The following is a 19218-nucleotide window of genomic DNA, read 5'->3' as shown; positions in this document are numbered from 1 at the left end:
TGGGTTTTACGAATAATTTCCGGAGGTTATGTCATCCCCTTTTTGTCAGATCCCCCTCCAGTCAGGAAAATCCCGGACGTTCCACCCAGTCAACGGGATTACTCGGCTTTAAAGGTTTCAAAGCTGCTAGAAAAAGGAGCCTTCCAGCAGGTCCCCTCAGACCAGATCGGATTAGGGACTTACTCAAGATTCTATTTGGTGCCGAAAAGAACAGGGGACCTTAGACCCATATTGGATCTCAGCCAATTGAACAACCATGTACAAAAGTCCAAGTTCCGTATGGTCACATTACAGTCAATTCTCCCATTGTTGGGAAAAGAAATATGGATGTGCTCCATCGACCTCAAGGATGCTTACTACCATATCAAAATGGACAGGGCATCCAGGAGTCACCTACGCTTCCTGGGAGCCAGTCCTTTTCAGTTTCGAGCCCTGCCCTTTGGTCTCACCACAGTCCCCAGGATGTTCACCAAATGTATGGTGGTGGTGACGGCTCACTTGAGATGCCAAGGATTCAAGTGTTTCCTTATCTGGACGACTGGCTCCTCACTGCCACCACCAGGCATCTACTAATTCAGATCAGGGATGCCACCATCACTCTCTGTCAACAGTTGGGCATAACATTGAACTGGGAAAATCTGCCTTGTTGCTCTCACAACGTGTCATTTTTATAGGTGCAGAACTAGATACCATTCAAATGCGGGCCTTTCTACCACAGGAAAGAATCAGAGCCTTACAGCAACAATTTCATGCCCTGCTCCCTCTGAGAAGAGCGAAAGCAAGATGGGTTCTCCAACTCCTGGGGACTATGGCTGCGACAATTATGTTAGTCCTTCATGCAAGATTACATATGAGGCTCCTTCAACGGCTCCCTCTTTGCTCAGTGGTCTCTCCAAAGGCTTCCACTTTCTCACCCTATTTTACTCACGGACAGGTGCAAACAGGATCTCAGTTGGTGGCTTTGCACCAACAATCTGGACAAGGGGAAACCCTTCGTTCCGCTGCCCCAGATAGCCACTGTGACCACGGACTACTCCCAGATGGGGGGGCATTATCTAGGCAGGACAGTTCAAGGCACGTGGCAAGAGCACGAGATGCATTTGCATATCAACGTCCTGGAGATGAGAGCTGTGCTACTTGCGTTGCAGGCACTTCAGAGCTTTCTCCCCCTTGGGACTATTGCAATCCACTTGGACAATATGTCAGTGGTGTGGTATCTGAACAAGCAGGGAGGAACCAAGTCATGCCTCCTGTGCAGAGAGGCCATGCGAGTGTGGCAGTGGGCAGTGTCTTCCCAATGTTTTCTGGTGGCAACGCACATTCCGGAGAAGTCCAATGTGATCGCAGACAGGCTAAGCAGAGCTATTCTGATGCCTTATGTGTGGTCCCTGAACCCTCTAGTTGTGGAACGGATCTTCCGTAGATGGGGTCAGCCTTGCTGCGACCTTTTTGCCAGCCCTCTCAATGCCAAATGCAGCAGCTACTTCATGTTGATCCCCCCTCAGGGGGAGTCACCCAGGGATGCTCTAGTCCACGATTGGCCCTCAGGTCTGCTATATGCTTTTCAGGATCTCAGTTGGTGGCTTTGCACCAACAATCTGGACAAGGGGAAACCCTTTGTTCCGCTGCGACCTTTTTGCCAGCCCTCTCAATGCCAAATGCAGCAGCTACTTCATGTTGATCCCCCCTCAGGGGGAGTCACCCAGGGATGCTCTAGTCCACGATTGGCCCTCAGGTCTGCTATATGCTTTTCCTCCGGTTCCCTTGCTGTCAGAAGTGATTCAGAAAGCGCAATCCTTGGGAAGCAGAATGATTCCGATTGCCCCACACTGGCCTCGTCAGGTTTGGTTCCCCTTTCTCCATCCCTACATTGTCGACGCGCCTTGGATTCTGGAACCACAACCAGATTTACTGACACACATGTCAGGGCAACTCCATCCCTCTCTGCGGACCCTCCGGTTGACAGCCTGGCTACTCCACTTCCGTCATTAGTTAGGCTTCATAATTTCTCACCAGAGGTAGTTCATATTTTATCTTCCCCTCATAAGCCCTCTACTAGGCAGATTTATTCCAGCAAATGGAAGAGATTTTCAATCTGGGCTCATACCCAAGGAATTGACCCTTACAAAGCTCCAATTGCTTCTGTTCTGGAGTTCTTGTCTATGCTTTTTCATCAGGGCTCAGCATCCGCCACCGTAAAAGTCCAATTGGCAGCGATTTCTAACTTTCATGTTGCTAATGAGCCTAGTCTCAGAGATTCAAGCTCTCTCTATAAAACCCCCATACTTGATTTTTCATAAGGACAGGGTTTCTCTCAGACCGAACCCTTCCTTTCTTCCCAAAGAGGTGTCTGTCTCTAATCTTAATCAATCTATTGAGTTGCCAGTGTTTTTCCCCCAGTTCTCAAACAAGGCAGAATTTAAATTTCATCAATTGGATGTCCACAGACAGTTACATTTTTATCTGCACAGAACCAAAGATCTCAGAAAATCTGATCAGTTGTTTGTTTCCTTTTCGGAAAACAGACTTGGGTCTCCTGTCTCCGAAATCACTCTGTCCAGGTGGATATCCAGTTGCATCTCTTTCATTTATTCTTCAGGGGGTAAAGATCTACCGTTCCCGGTCAAGGCTCACTCTATTCGGTCTGTATCTACATTTACAGCCTATCAGGCCAGATTGTCTATGGATGATATTTGTGCTGCAGCTACTAGGGCATCTCCTCACACTTTCATTACTCATTCCAAGTTGGACGTGGTATCTAGGGGCAGGTCTTCATTTGGTTCCGCAGTGCTCAGGAGTATTTTCCACTGAGCCTCCCAGGATTAAGGTGCTGGGGACGCTGTCCCCACGGGTAAGAATGCAGGCGAGATTGGACTACATAACATCAAGAAGTTATGTACTCACCATAATGTTCGATGTATGTAGTCCATCTCGCCTCACATTCTTACTTACCCCCCCCCCCACCTTCCCCCTTCCTGGAGGATCTGGAGGTTAGAACTGGTTTTCAGAATTCCCTTCACTCTTGGTTTGTTCTTCCTTTCCTTGGGTGTTGTTATGCATGGAGTATGAGTGTTGGTGTTCGTAGCAAACTAGATCTGGGGATATAGAGCAATGCAGCATGGAATACCATCTTAGCCCAGCCAGTAGAAAGACTTCGAGCTAGAAAAGTTTGGCCGAGTCGGAGCCGCTATTCGGCTCTGAACCCACGGGTAAGAATGTGAGGCGAGATGGACTACATCCATCGAACGTTATGGTGAGTACATAACTTCTTGTTTCAGCTAAATGGCAATTTTGAATGTCCATGACTTTTTCTTTTAAGCCTATTTATGGACAATTTCAAGCCAATAAAGCCAAACCCCTCTAGCTGTGGACATGCATGTTTCTGCCTTTGCCTCTGATGCAATCAGCTTAAGGTATCACACAGTGGAAAGTCTAACTTTGCTAGATTTTTCTTTTTGTATTTTTAAACAAATCCATATTTGAATGGGGAGGAGGAAGACAATAACACTACAGAAAAGCTAAGAATAAATTACTCTGGATTACAAGAGCTGTTTTTTGGAGGATGCTTAGAGGAAAGTGATCCTGAGGAGGAGACATATGCCTGTTACACTGAAAGGGTGAGGCTGCCAGCTGATTACACTGGTTTCTGATATCTTTGTCTTTGTTGAAGGCAGTGGGAAGTTAATAACTGTCTTTCTGACCTTAAGTTTGATAGCGTGTTGGGACTAAAGAATTTTAGGACTAGTGAACTGGAAAATTAACACTGCCATGTTAAGTGATTCATGTCTTAAGGTGTCAGAAAGTTGTTGGATATTTTTGAAGTTAGATGATCAACAGGAGATCTCATGATTGTTGAAACGTGTAATGTTCGTGTTATTCTTAGAGTTGGTTTGGAAGCTTGCTCGTCTGTGCTGAAAGTGTGAAAACTAGAAAGGCAGCAAGACCCCAGACAAATCAACCTTCTAAGAGTGCTAGTGGAAGCCAGATTGGACGTCATATTGCACATTTTGAGTGGGGGACCCTTGAAGCATTTGTGGAAGGAAGTGGCAAGGGTGTAAGGCTCTTTTGATAAGAGTACAGGACATTTAGGCCATGCTAGGAGAAACTGCTTGCAACCAAATTAAAAAAAGGCATTAGGAGGAAGGTACCATCTTTTATACAGACTTCACAGGGATGGAAAGTATACATGTCAACAGAGGAAATCAGACTAGTGTTCTGGAAGTACTTCATAAAATGATATATGTGGGAGTAGAAGGAAAAAGAAAAACTAGTAAGTACATGATCTGCCCTGGATTGGGGAAGAGCAGATGAGAGAGTTGGAGAGAGGCAAATGACTGAGAGCACGAGCTTCAGAGTCCAGTAAGCAACATATGAAGTTTTAAAGGTTGCTGGATAAAAATGCCAGACATATTAATGTTGCAGTATTTCATAATAAGTGAGTATAGAGAGTGGTGGAGAACATTAATGAGATCCTAGTTACCTTAGTCTCCAAACATTGAAGGGTTGTGTGAAGTTAAAAACTTACAGACTGATTGCATTATTGAATGCAAATATTAAATGCTTGGCCAGGGTTTAGGCTGTTACAAGGTGAGATATGGGTATATTTGCCTTCTATCCCCCTTCATGCTCCTTTTGGTGCCGAATACACTTTTGATCAGGACTGTAAGGAGAAGAAAACTGGGCCCATTTTGGATGATGCACCAGTCCCCAAAACATGCTTTTTTGATTGCACATTAGTAGTGCATAAACTTTCATGTGTGTGTGTGTGTGTGTGTGTGTGTGTGTGTGTGTGTGTGTGTGTGTGTGTGTCTGTGCACGTGTGTTCATAGGAACACACATGAAAGGTTGTACTTCTTATATGATTGTATGATAGTAGTGCATAACCTTTCATGTGTGTTCCCACTCCTGTTCAGGGTAGTAGGGGAATTTGAGAAGGCATTGGGTTTTGCAGTCAGTGTAGAAACATAGAAGTACCTATGCTTCAAAGGAGAAAATGTTGAAAGGTTGCAGAAAATATCAGTAGGAATGGAGGACTCTTGGCAGGTTTGTGATGAGAAACAGTGAAAAAGGTATGTACAGCAATCTCTGATGCTCTGAAACCAAGATGTAATTTAGTTTGGAGTGATGGAACGTGTTCCTTACATTTGTGGCCTGCCTGGCAGTGATGAAGTTGATGATTACTACATTAATAATAATATAGTTGTGTTAGATGGTCTTACAGCTGGTTCTCCTCTGGCTCCTTTCACAAGGTATGCTTCCTCAGATAACTGAAAGGTGCACTATATCTGGCTGTGTGATAAGAAGGACTCTGGGGATGCATTCAGTTAGCCAAGCTGGAAAACATATAAGGGATGATGTGAGTCAGCACTGCCTTGTGAGGGCACAAGTAAATGTAAAACCGTTTCAGAGATGTCTGGAGCATGCATTAGGAAATGGCAGTTAAATGCTTTTATAGTAAAATGAGGAGATTGAGATTGGTGAATTGTCTGGTCACAATAGGGAGAAAGGAACCTTAGTATTAAAGGGGAGATAAATATGTTTTAGGCTTAGAAGCTAAATGTAGGTGCAAGGATGGTATTTGGTGGTATTTTAGACTAAGTTACACTCTCCTATACTTAAGTGCAAGAGGGAGGTGCTGTGGTTATAAAGTGAAACTAGTAAGGAAGAAGGGCAAACTTTGTAAGTGATGGTCAGGGAGAGAAGATGGATGGAGAGCTTGTCCACTGGGGAATGCCAAAATGAGAGAGTTCTGTACAAAGAGTGGATAATTCTTAGCTTGGCACAGATGAGTATCTATTGGCCAGTACAAGATGGAAAGGTTTAGTTGTTGAGGATATCTTGGGATTAGTCTCTGTTTCTTTAACAAAAAGATTCAGTAGCCTTGTTTTTTACCCATTTTAAACCACAGTCAGTGGCAGCGGTGCCTAAGCCTGTAAGAACGGGATTAGCTGAGGAAGACAAATGATACAGACAGCAGGATGAACTATTGCCATACAGCTGCATCTAAATGACAGATGTTTGGACGCTTGGCTTCTAGAGTATTAAAGAAACCATTTTACCATAAACAAGGCATTGCTGTCTGCAAGGCTTGTAGGTATGCACTCTGTCATTTGGAAAGGCAGTAGGTGTACTCTAGGCAGCTGTGGGTATAAAGGGGTTGATTTTTGCAAATTGGAAGGTAATGGAAGAAGGGGAAAACCTCAGCAAATGTGGTAGTAAAAAGCTGATGGTGGGGAATAACTGTGATAAGCAAGTACACATGGGGAGAGTAAACCCCCTCAAGGCTGTAAAAAATGTTAGTGTTTGTTATGGAGGTCATAAGCCACTGGGATGTTTATGGTGTGGAAAGTTAATGCTTACATTTATGTTCTGGATACTTTTCTGACTTTGAGTCCCAGAAGGAGGAGGATGTTGAAAGACTGAATTTAATTTATGGATCTTTGTTACATTTTGTTGTATCATATTTCATCATGGGGAGTGAATAAGCAGGAGGGAAACAGAGGGAGTATTGCATGTATGAAAATGTGTAATTATGTTGTTCTGCAGGTATGTCTTTGTTGCAACATGTTGATGAAAAAACAGATATTGTGCACTAGCTTCCTTCATCCTTGTTATAAGAAATAAGACGTAGGAAGCAACGGTTAGAAATTGTTCACACATCTATCTATTCCTTTTGTACTGGGAAGTGCCTTGTAGCTTAAAAAGTGGTGTCTAACTGCGATATTACATGTCTTACGGACCTTACTGTGGAATACTTTGTTACGTATTTTATTTATTTATGTTGGTGTTTCTGCAGTGCAGTGATCTGTTTCTATACTTAATTGTGAAATGTTTAGCTTTGTGGACAACATTATATCTAAACTTTTTCTTTTTGTCTAAGGTGGAACGAAAATGAGTTGGATATTATTAACAAGTGGGCTTTTCAAGGTGAAAAAATAATTCATGGAAACCCATCTGGGGTCGATAATGCTGTTGGCACTTGGGGTGAGGCCTTCTGTTTGTTTTTCCTTCATTTTTAGTTTTCTGATAAAGATTCCTGTGATTAAACTCATTCTTTGTGAAAACTCATTACATCTGAATGAATTTGAAGTCAGAAGTGTAGAAGTTTAGTAAGTGTCAAGAGGTTCAGAGTTTAAAATTTAGTGCCTTGAAAATTAAATGTTGAACTTATGGGCAATATGTCTTTTGCAGTCCTCTCTTTAGAATGTTCTAAATTTTAGTTTCCAAACTTGCATATATTTTGCTCTGTTGCCTTTGGATCTTTGTTTAGTTACTTTTGCCACTGCTGTAATTGTTTAGCTTGTTTTTTCCTCCTGTCAGTTACCAGGAATCAGCTTGTTTTTTAACCCCATACCTCCAACTGACCTTGGATTCTAAGACGCAGACGCATGAATGTCTCATTTATCCTAGGGACTGGTGTTTGGTGGCTAGTTATTGTGAAATTCAGACTGTTGGAAGGAGCCATTTTTTTCCTGTTTTTTTTTCACTCCGGTTCTTTATCGTAGTCCAGGGTTAGAGTTGCCACATTTTCAAATGCCCATAGCGGGGTGTTTTTTGAGGAAGCGTGAGATTTTACAGGGCAAAACATACCCATGGTCAGTGCAAATGACAGAACTTCACTTGTTTTTTCCAAAATAAAAGCTTATTATTGTAGCATTTGAGTTATTTATGCTATTCCTTATAATATTTGGTTGTTTCAGATACAAAATAACCGTTTGTGCAACCATTAAAGAAAACTTAGGAAATACATTTTTCCCTAAAATTTCAGGCTGTTTGCCATTTTTTAATTTTTTTCTCAGAACACAACTGCCCAAAGGGGGACTGTTCCTCGCAAAGGGGGCTGTCCGTCACAAAGAGGGACAGGTGATGGTAATCCTATCCAAGGTCAGTGGGTGAGAGGGGACTAAAAAATACTGATTCCTAGTAATTGTCAGGAGGTTGAAAAAAAAGCAAAGCAACGAGAAAGGCAGCAAAAGTAACTATACAAAGAACTGAGGGCACCAGAGCAAAATACATATAGGTTTGGAAACTAAAATCGAAAACATTTGTAAAGAAAATGGTTAGAGATATCTTGCTCGTATGTTCAATGTTCAGGACATGCAGATTTCAGTCTCTTTGCCTCTTGACAGTCTGTCATGACTTCCTGAATGGATGCTGGTAAGTCATATGACTGTTTAATAGCAACTAGTTCCTAACTAGAACAGGAAATCCAAGAGTAGTGGTTGTTAGCTGTGCCTTGCATAGGTGCAAATACTTTAAATTTCAATTTCCCTATAAAAACAACCTCTGAAATTTCTTGACTAATCAGTTATGTGACGGGCCCCTGGTTTTCACACAGAAGAGCATCCCTCCACATGTTTAGAGTTAGATTGTAGTTTTTACTTATATAGCACCTAAGCAAATCAGTCAAAAAAGCCTGAGATACCACTCCCCTTGCAGTCCATGCAATAAATATCTGGAACCATGGATTTGCACTTTAACATCTTTATTGAATTATCACTTAAAACATAGACAAACATACATTTATAACATATTAACACTTACAAACATTATATATTACCTATGTGCTTTTATACAGTTATCATCAATCCAGCATTGCATGCATTCCCTTAAATCTCACTCCTCCTCCAAAACATTATTCTAGTTCTTTTATCTGTGTTACAATATTCACTTCTTCAGGTACGGTTGGTTTAGAAGTTGATCTCCATTTTCTAATAATTAATTTTGGTGGCTGCCCAAAATGCAAATGTAACAAGACCTTGCTATATGTAGGCAATGGATTTGCACTTTCTAAGTATCTCTGCAACCAGATTGGTGGAAATGGGCATCCTGAGATTATGTAGCAGTTGTCTCATGTTTACCGACAATCATCTAATCTTTAGGCAACCCAATATACTGTGTGAGAGATTTAGTTATGCAATGTCATTGAAGGTAAGGCTTTCAGATACAGAAGCTACTTTTACTAAACAGGTTGTTAGCAACACACAGCACTACACTTTGCATGCCATACACTTTACAGACCAAACACAGCCCCACATGTGTTGAGGCTCTTAAATCTAATCTGCCTAAGCTTCAAAGGCTTCCGAGATGCAGCTATTATGGCAGATGCCCTCAGCAATGTCAAAAACACTCTGCTGAAGCAGCACTCACGTCAAAACATGCCCTTATAATTCATGCTGTATCAACACGAAAACCCATAAGGCAAACCTCCACACAACCCAACATTCTAGTCATAAGGAGACACACTGATGCTTATTTCACCAGGCTGAGCAAGGAGAAGGTCAAAGTTAGTTACCTGAAAGGGGGTCATGATTCTGTACATAACCTTATACACCCACATAATTGGCTTTTTTAGGAAAGGTCAGTCTCCAAAAGCTTCCAACATACAAAACAAAATTCAGATAACATGAGGTATTGCTGCTCAATGCTAAGGACCTTAACAAGAAACTCCACTCCTTACAGGCATTCCTGACCTTAGAATGCATCAATGTATGCACTGTCACAGAGACCTAGATCAAGAATATTGAAAGCGTTGCATCAGTGCAAGGTTGCAGTACCAACCATGCATTCCGACCCACCACACTAGATGAAGGCAGTAAAGATGGCAGAGTCCCTGTGTTTGTAAAACAAAGTTTCACCTCCAGAGTCATTAGGTAGGATAATGACCTGGAACTCCATGTATAACTTACCATTAACAAAACCCCATATCACAACATAGCTAAGTGTGGGGCCTCCTGTATGTCTTCTTTGGCCCTTAACCTCCTATCTGACCAGTCTAGAAGCCCTAAGCATTCAGCTAAACACCATTCTCCCAAGGAACTTTAATTACCCTGCCATCCACTGGGAAACTTTTATATCCCTAAATGTATATGCCCAGAGATTTCTGGACTTCATAATTACAAAATCGCTGGACCAGCTAGATGTCACCCCTACTAGAGGAGGCAAAATCCTGGAATCTGTTCTCATCAATATGGGAAAGCTCTGTTCCCTACCAGTTTTAACATTCTCCCTAGTAAAGTTGGGAAGCAGATCAGTAATATGCACCACAAGACAGAACCTAGAAGCAATGAGTTGCTATTCAGAAATTATGCTAAAGCCAATGAGTGATGACCTGGCTAAATTTAGCATTGCCTTCCACTCTGTTGACCCTTCTACGAATGCAGAAACCTTCACCACCAAATTCTATACATATGTAAATAGCTTCACAGGAGCATGTGTCCCCTTCAAAATAAATGCAACGCCAAATTTAAAAATAACCTCCTATTGTGAAACCCAGCTGTAAACAGCCTCTAGAACAAAAGGCAGAAGTGTGTAAAAATAAACATAAACCTCCAAATGCCAAAAACATTCTTATCAAACTTAACATGGAACAATAGTCTCTGATCAAATCAACCAACACTAGATATGAGGTAAAAAATAGACACCCAAGCAAAAGATAATCACAAAGCCTTCTTTAACTGTGTTAGAAACCTCACAAATGTTCAAAACTGTGCAAAACTATTATCACATACTTCACTCCTGAGGACACTGCCGATGTACTGGCAGATGAATTTAGATACAACTTCACACCACTTCCCCCATACATTCCCATATCAAATATCAGTAACCCCCATCCCCAAAAATCTCCCACAAACAAGTCCTCAAGGCACTATCCAAGGCCAAGAACACTGCTTCTATGGGGCCTGATAAGAAACCAGGATTCCTACTGATCAGCCTGAACGGGGCCTGTGAAACCCCCTACAGTGACTCTTCAGTGTCAGCCTCCATTTAGGGTTTGTTGCAGATGAGTGGAGGACTGAAACCGCTATCCCCCTGCACAAAAGTAAGGTATCAGCTGACATGAACAGCTATAGACTTGTAAACCTGATCAGCCTTATCTGTAAAGCTATGGAAAGGATTATTATGGAATTGATAAATTAGGACATAGGCAGCCTGCAAACTCTAAACCTGAGCCAGTTCAGTTTTGTCAAATTCAGATCCTGCCTTTTTCGTCTGGTTGACTTCTTCAAAAAATTTACTGAAGCAATGGATGAGGACAAATGTGTATACATCCTATAGCTGGACGTCACAAAAGCATTTGATTCTACCTTTCACTTGGGTATAATTAAGAAACTCATCCATCTAAATGTAAATCCCTATATAACTCATTGGATAGCAAACTGGCTCATATATAGAACCCAGGAAGTTAGTGCAGATCAATCTAATCCTCCCAAAAAAAACTATCACTAGTGGTGTACCCCAGGGTTCATATTTTGCAGTGTTCATAACATGGGAGTCTGCAGCAGGCTGTCCCAAACATCCGGCTAGTATGCAAAAGTCTAAAGCTACTGGTAGGTATGTGCAATGTCGCACATAGGTCCCCATCCAACATTGGGTATAAAGCAGATGTCTGCATGTACCATCCTTAGATCTTTTTTGCTGCCATTCTGAATGCCATCTCCAGTCGTTTGCTTGACAGTGAGGTTGCGGATTCCAAGTCAGGCAAGTGCCCTGTTGGGGGGTTTTCTTAAATTTTTTTGTGCTACTGTTGTTTTGCTGAGGTTACATGTCATCTAGGAAGGGCAAGTGTCAGTGTGGAAGGCAAATTCCACGTAAGGATTCTCATGATCTGTGCCTTTTTTGTATAGCCCCTAACCATGACTATACCTCCTGTGCTATTGGCAAAGACTTTGTTCAAAAGACGCTTCACAGCCATCTTAGTTCTCTCAATTTATATTTAGAGAACCAACACTTTAAGAATTTAGCACGCAACATCATGGAAGGTACATTGGGCTTTTCAGGGGAGCCTGTTTTTAAAATTTATTATTTATTTATTTATTTTATTTTACATTTGTTGACCGGGATAGTCCGACTGGATATATGTCCATTTTCAGCAGAGACTCAGGGAGAAAAGCTCCACATTAAGACAATTTGCAAGACAGAAATCATGACCATATACAATACAGTTAATGTCAGACATAGGTAAAACATTTCAAATACAGGAACTGTACATATAGTACTGTTACAGTAACATACCCGAAATGGCTAGAGAATATAATGAAGACTAAATAAGTTAACATTTTTGAGTAAAAGGTTAATAAAAAAAAATATATATATATATATATATTTTTTTTTTTGAGGGTAACATTGTTTATAAAGTTTACCAAACCTTAAGAGGTGAGCTACTACAGTAGGAATTCATAGAGAATATCAGAGCATCTGAAATAACATGTTAAAGATAGACAGTAAAGAATGGTTCTGCTAGTGGAGAAAGTGTCAGTCACGATTTGTGCATGGGCAGTAGCCACTGGGCTTTGAGGAATATTCTTAATTGCTTCTTGAAAATTGGGGTAGAAGAAAGGGCTGTTAGTTCAATTGGAAGTGTGTTCCAAGAGTTACCAATAGAGTTTGAGAACAAGCTATCTCCAGATTTGTTGTTGGACATTAGGGTAGCTACTAGTACCTTATTAGCTGATCAAAGGGTTGTTAGATTTTTATATGGGTAGATAAGGGTAGAGAGTATGAGAATATCTGTGGGATGGTGTAAGACCTTGTGTATAGTAGTAAGTTGCTGGAAAAGAATATGGCTTTGCAATTCCAGCCATCCTAGCAATTTAGAATTTTGGCAGTGGTGTTTTCGAAAAGGGGCACCAGTGGCAAATCTAGCTATGATGTTATAGGATGTTTCCAACTTATTAAGATTATTTTTGGATAAGTTGGTATAGATTGGGGATGCATAGAGAAGGGTGGAGATTAAGTGAGTTCGGGCAATAGCAGTCCTAGCTAGTGGTGTGAGATAGGGTTTAAGTCTGTAGAGGAAACCAAGTTTTTTATTAACTGATTTAATTGTTAGGTTGATATGTGTGTCGAAGTTTAGATTATGATCAATTGTTACACCTAAAAGTTTGGTGGTTGTGTCCGGAGTTATTACAGTACCATTATTAGATGTAATTGTGAAGGTGATAGCAGGAGACTTCTGAGTGGGAGAGAATAGTACCAATTTAGTTTTTTTGGGGTTAAGGAGGAGACAACGTTGATGAAACCAGTTTTCAACTAAGGTAAATACTTTTGGGTACTTGAATGAAGTCCAGCAGGCGAGGAGGCTGCACATATTAATGTCGAGTCATCGGAATATTGTATGCAGGTGGTGTGTGGAAGGGAGATTTTCCAATCATTTATGAAAATAGTGAAGAGGAGGGGTCCCAGAATAGAGCCTTGTGTGACTCCAAGAGTTATAGGGAGAAGAGTAGATAGTTTATTTTCCCAGAGGACTGCTTGTCTAGTTCCTAGATAGGACTTGAATCAATTAACTGTCTGGGTATCTAGTGAAAGTGATTTGAGTGAGTTTAACAGTAATTGATGATTAACCATATCAAATGCTTTTGAGAGGTCAATAAAGAGGGCTGAGGACAGCAAGCTGTTATTAATGCAGTCAAAAAAGGATTGTAGAGCAGTTGTAGTACTATGGAAAGGTCTAAAACCATGCTGGCAGTCAACTAGCAGGTGGTTTTGGAGGAGATGATCAAGTAGCTGACGGTGAATACATCTCTCCATAATTTTTACTAAGGGGGAAAGTAGGGCTATGGGGCAGAAGTTTGAGAGTTCATTTGAGTTCCCACCCTTATGCCATGGGATAATATATGAGACTTTCCAGAGGGATGAGATTGACATTTCTGTAATGGTTCTGTTAATTAAGATGGAAACAGGGTAGACAAGCACTCCAGCTGCCATTTGAAGGTATTCAGCTGGGAGGAGGTCAGCTGATGGAGTGCATGGTTTAAGCTTAGGAAGTAGGGAGTGTATAAGAGATGTTGGGACAGGCTGCAGTTGTAATACTTGGGGTAGGGTGGTTGGCAAGGATGAGTCAGTGGTTGGCATGGATGAGTCAGGGGTGGTAACAGGTGGTAAGGTATTTGCTAAAGATTGAACAGTTTCTGAAAAAAAATTGTTAAAAGTATCAGCAATTTGGTTGGAAGAATTATGAGTCAAGTTAGTAGGTGTTTTGGCTTGTCCAGGATGGAGTAATTTATTTAATCCTGACCAGAATTTTTGTGGGTTTAGATATTGGTTTTGTTGGAATTTAAGGTAATAGTTTTTTTATCGAGGAATATTGATTTTTTAGTGGCATTCCTGAGCTGTCTAATGTTTAAATGATCAATAGGGTATTTAGTACTTCTCCATATATTCCAGATTTTATTTCTCAGCCTCATTTATGCCTTGTCTCATTTGAGAGCCAGGGAGCAGGTTTGTTCCTAATTTTAATAGTATGAGAGGGGGCATGGTGCTCAATGTTTTTTAGGAATGTATTGTTAAAGAAACAGACTGCTTCATTGAGAGGTAGATATTTTAGGGGTGACCAATTGCAGGCTTTTAGCTCAGCTTGAAAGTTACCTAGGTTCAGGTTCTTTTTGTTCTGGGTGGTTCTAAAGTTTAATTGAGTGGCCAAGAAAAAGGCCAAGAAATCCTGGCCTGAGGTCTGTGCTGCTCCTCCATTGCCAGACGTCTCTCCTGAGGCAGATGTTGGCCCAGAGACCTGTTTGAAGGAAGACGGTGATTCTTCTGTGGGTACCATTGTGGAGGCCACAAAGGATCCTGTTAGCACGTCCTGGGGAAATGCAGATGTCCTCAACGGACGTGGTGGTGGTGGGGGGGCCAGGCTCATAGTCTCTGAAGGTCCTTGTATAATTAGTAAAAGACGAATAAATGCACAAACCACCAAGAAAATTGTTGCATAAGAAGAATGCAGGTAATAAGAGCCAGTGAGCCCTGAAGTAATCCAATGTGTGCTTTAAATCAAGCCAGCACGTCCAGTTCAGTACACGTTCTTGTTTGTCTGAATAAAGAAAGCATCCTTGTACTGAATTGTACTGAACTGGACGTGTTGGCTTGATTTAAAGAACAGATTGGATTATTTCAGGGCTCACTGGCTCTTACTGCCTGCATACTCCTTGTATAATTCCACAAATCCTTGTATGTGAAGACGTCCTTGGCACCATTATCAAATGTAGGCCTACGTCAGGTCCCTCAGCTTTCCACGATGTGGATATTCCACTAAAGAAAAAGCAGAAAACTAAGCATTCTTCGCCTTCTTCTCAGGAACATTCTGCTAATTGGCAAGCCTTCTCTTAAGGGCTGTTTAATGCTTTTATGGCCCTTAGGAAATCTACAGGGGTCTCTCTCTCCCTTCTCCTTCCCTTTTCCAGTTTCTCCTCAAAAAAGAGTTAGGATTGAGGATTCCTCAGATAAAGATGATTCCTCTGGAGATGAGTCTCTGGCATATTCTGCAAGATGTCCTCTCCATTGGGGTGTGCTTCCCCAGAAGAGAAATAAAATGGTACTGAATCACCCAGCGAGGATATTACCATTGGTGGGACCATTGTGAAGATGAGAGAATATTTCAAGTGGGATTGCTTTCAGGTTTCTGAGATACAAAAAATATATTACGATTTGTTACAGATGGTTTCCCCTTCCCCATCTGCAGTACCTCCAGTGCTACCAGGTTTCTTGGATGCTTTCTTTTCTGTTTCTAAGTGGCACAGCTCGCAACCTCTTGCCCCTAAAAGGCCAGATAGGTTTTACAAAGTGCCAGAAGACTTCAAGTTTTTATTTAAGTGCCCTTCTGCAGATCCAGCTACAGTCTCAGAGGCTACAGATAAACCCTCAAAGCTTTTGCCTTCAGCTTTCCTTGTTCCTTCGGATAAGGAGAGCAAAGTTATGGAATGGTTAGGGGAAAAGTGTGTACTTCAGCCACACTTGCCTTTAGGGCCGTAAACTACCATACCCATATAGCCAAATATATCTTAGCCCTCCTTTCTCAAGCCGCTAAGTTCATTTTGGAGCTTCCAGACTATGACACTAAGTCTGAACTTTCTTCCATTTTGGGTTCCTCTGCTCAAGTGATATATCATTGCATTAAATGCAGCTTTGATGCAGTGGAAGCATCTGCCAGAGCTGCTGCATCTGGCTCTGTCTTGAGTAGGTACTCTTAGCTGAGACTTCAGCCAGTACCAGACAATATCAAAGCTAAAATTATGGATGCTCCATTAGATTCCAAGGCCTTGTTTGGCTCTGCAGCTACAGAGCAAGCCAGGTAGTCTGTGACTACCAGCCTCTCTGCAGCCAGACCCCAGTATCCTTATATTCTTCCCTGTCTCTCCCAGCTTGGAAGCAGATCACCCAAGACTCCTAGGTTTTCTTCTATTATCCTCAGAGGATATTTCATGGTATGGAAGACTTTTCTTTCCTACAGGGCTAATCCTCAACCCTCCAAAAGACCAGTTGGACTTCGGACTTTTTTCCTCAGGTGATTCACATATTGATTTCTGGGGGAACCATTCAAAAAGTGCAACCTTCCCAAACAGGGAAAGGCTTCTACTTAAGAATGTTCCTAGTCCCCAGAGAAGATGGATTTTGGAGACTCATTCTAGATCTGTCACTTCTAAACACATTCCTAAAGGTGCCCACCTTTCGCATGCTTTCCTTAAACACTGTGCTTCCTCTTATTCTTCCACAGGCCTTCATTCTTCACTTCCCTCTTCATCCTCTTTACAGGAAGTTACTGACAGCCAGGGAGGTCCTCCATCTGCTAGGCTTCATGGAATCCACTATTCCCATGTTACCGCTGGCCAAACTTCACATGTGGAAATTCCAGTGGTATCTCCGATCAGTCTGGATGCAACAGGCTCATCCACTAGATTTTGTGATTGCTCTCCTTCCCTGCTTGAAAAACGAATTGCTGTGGTGGATTCAACAGGTTACCTTGAATCCAGGACTTCTCCTCCAACCTCCTCTTCCATCTCAAGGGTTATTCCTGGACTCCTTGGACATAGGTTGGGGGCAACTTTTGCTCTTGGAAGGTTAAAGATGTGTGGCCTCCTTCCCAAATGAGGAACACATAAACATAAAGGAAATAAGAGCTCTCACTTTTGCCTTGCAAACCTTTCAAACTCTTTCTTCCAGGTCCCCTAAAGTGGTTCACAGACAACACCACAGTTCTTTGGTATGTCATCAAGCGACGGGGGGCATGTGATATCTCCTGTGCAGGTTGGCTCTCAAAGCTTGGGAGAATCCCATGAATGGATGTTGCATAGGGATGTGTTTTTGGACATTATCCACAGGTGGGATACTCCTCAAGTAGATCTCTTTGTCTCCCCTATGAACAGACAACTTCCAGTGTTTTGTGCCAGAGTGCCTGGTCATCTAGCATGGAAGGTAGATGCTCTATCCTTCTTTTGGAAGGGTTTTTGATACATTGAGTCCAATAAACTACGCTATCTTCTCTGTGAAACAACATAAAAGCACAGAGGAAACGCAGTGCAGACTCCAAAAACAAACGTTTAATGCAGTACAAACTCTTTGTATTTTTACAGTAAAAATTCCATTCAAGAAGTAACAATATAAAAACTGCAATATAAGAAATAATTCCAACATCTGAAAACAGGTTAAGCGCGTTCACCTACAACATGTAGGCTTCTTCAGAACAATAACACTTGGGTGCTCAAGAGTTTAAATAACTTTTTTGGCGCCAATATTTTATTACTGCCCTTAAAGTAATATCACTCCATTTCTTTCAGAGCACTCCCAAAGTGTTCTTTAAACTTCCCCATTTGTTCTTTCCTTGTTGTACTATAACCCTTCTTATACTGTACATTCTTTAAATGTGGTGTAAAAGTAATATATGATTAAAAAAATATGTTGTAATATTTGTATAAAAAATATATATAATAAAAATATATATAATAAAAAAATATATATATAGTAAAGATATTAAATGGTGCCACTATTTCAAATAAAGTGTCTGTTATTAATAAATGTTTAAATTCCCCACACTGTAATTTATGAAAACCCTTGATTACTGAAATTGTAAACTAAATAAGCATCGACAATTGCTGTTCTCCTTTTTATGTGATGTCTCCTGAAAAGTTCCTCTAATAGTTGTAACATTTGTAAATCAATTTAAATATAAATATATTATGTGTATGATGTGTGAATGTGTATATTTATGTTTTTTATATATATATATATATATATATATATATATATATATATATATGTGTATTTTGACCCAGATTTAATTTCTTACGTTCTCAACATTCTGTTTACTAAAATAGGTTTAATCGATATGTTGTCATTCAACCCGGGTGCATTTGAGGCATCGGTAAGAAGCTGCCACCATACTTCTCTATAACTCAAAGTTTCTTTCCTATTACCTCCTTTCGGGTTGTATTTAATATGTTCTAGTATGGAAAATTTGAAATTGTCTTTCTTCTGACCTTTCTATGTGCCTATATAATGCATTGTTTCCATCTTTTCTCTTAATACTATATAGGTGATCATATATCCTCTTTTTAAAAGGTCTTTCCGTCTTACCTATATAGTATCCAGGACATACATTACATTTTGCCATATAGATGATGAAATTGGTGTTGCAGTTACCAGATTTAAACCTGATTTTAGTCTTGTTCATGTTGTCTAATGTTATCTCTTTTTCCTCCATTATAACCCCACACTGATTGCAGTTACCACATTTTTTAGTTGCTTTTTGATGGTCACCGTCTTTGCTCCACTCACTGTTCTCGAACAGTCTTTTTAAATTACTTCCCATTTTGTACACAAAATTAGGTCTTTCACCTACATATCCAACTAAATTATCGTCCATCATGAAAACTTTCCAATGATTTTTCATAATTTGCTTAATCTGGTTTACATAAGGACTATATTCCAAAACACAAGCTTGTTGGTATTTTCCTATGTTATCCATTTTATTATTGTTATTTGTAATACCACTTATACCTTCGTAATTCCCTAACAGTGGTAAATATTTTTTACCCCATCGCTGGGTGACATACTGTTTTACGTCTCTCATCATTTCTTTGTCATATCCTCTTTCTTCAAACAATCCAGTCAAAAATTCTATTTCCTCTATCATTTCTCCATACCTCGATGTCATGCGGGCTGCCCTTATGCACTGCTCCTTGTAAATGTTGTATAATAACTTGTTCGGATGGTTACTCGTATATTGCAAATAATCATTAGAAAATGTGTTTTTCCTGTATATACATGATTTAAAACCTTCATTGTCGTGTGAAATAAATGTATCTAAATATGCAATTCCATTAATACTCACAGAGTGTGTAAATTTTAAAAAATCACTACTTGAATTCAAAAAGGAAATAAATGTGCTCAATTCATCCTGACTGCCATTCCACAAAATATAAATGTCATCAAGAAACCTTGTAT

General features: G+C 40.6%; 1 protein-coding gene across 2 annotated transcripts in view; it reads left to right on the top strand.

Moving 5' to 3' along the window:
- MVK (mevalonate kinase) overlaps positions 1–19218 on the top strand; it is a 492094-nt gene that overhangs the window by 201974 nt on the left and 270902 nt on the right. For both annotated transcript variants that reach the window (XM_044068507.1, XM_044068506.1), the window contains exon 6: positions 6881–6984. In XM_044068507.1, coding sequence (XP_043924442.1) covers positions 6881–6984 — 104 coding nt within the window. The remainder of the gene's footprint in view (positions 1–6880; positions 6985–19218) is intronic.

The sequence above is a fragment of the Protopterus annectens genome, chromosome 4.part0 (assembly GCF_019279795.1).
Source record: "Protopterus annectens isolate FY-2018-M chromosome 4.part0, PAN1.0, whole genome shotgun sequence".
In the NCBI taxonomy this organism is placed as follows: domain Eukaryota; kingdom Metazoa; phylum Chordata; order Ceratodontiformes; family Protopteridae; genus Protopterus; species Protopterus annectens.
The sequence above is the reverse complement of the archived record's forward strand: the minus strand, read 5'-3'. Positions and strand labels throughout refer to the sequence as shown.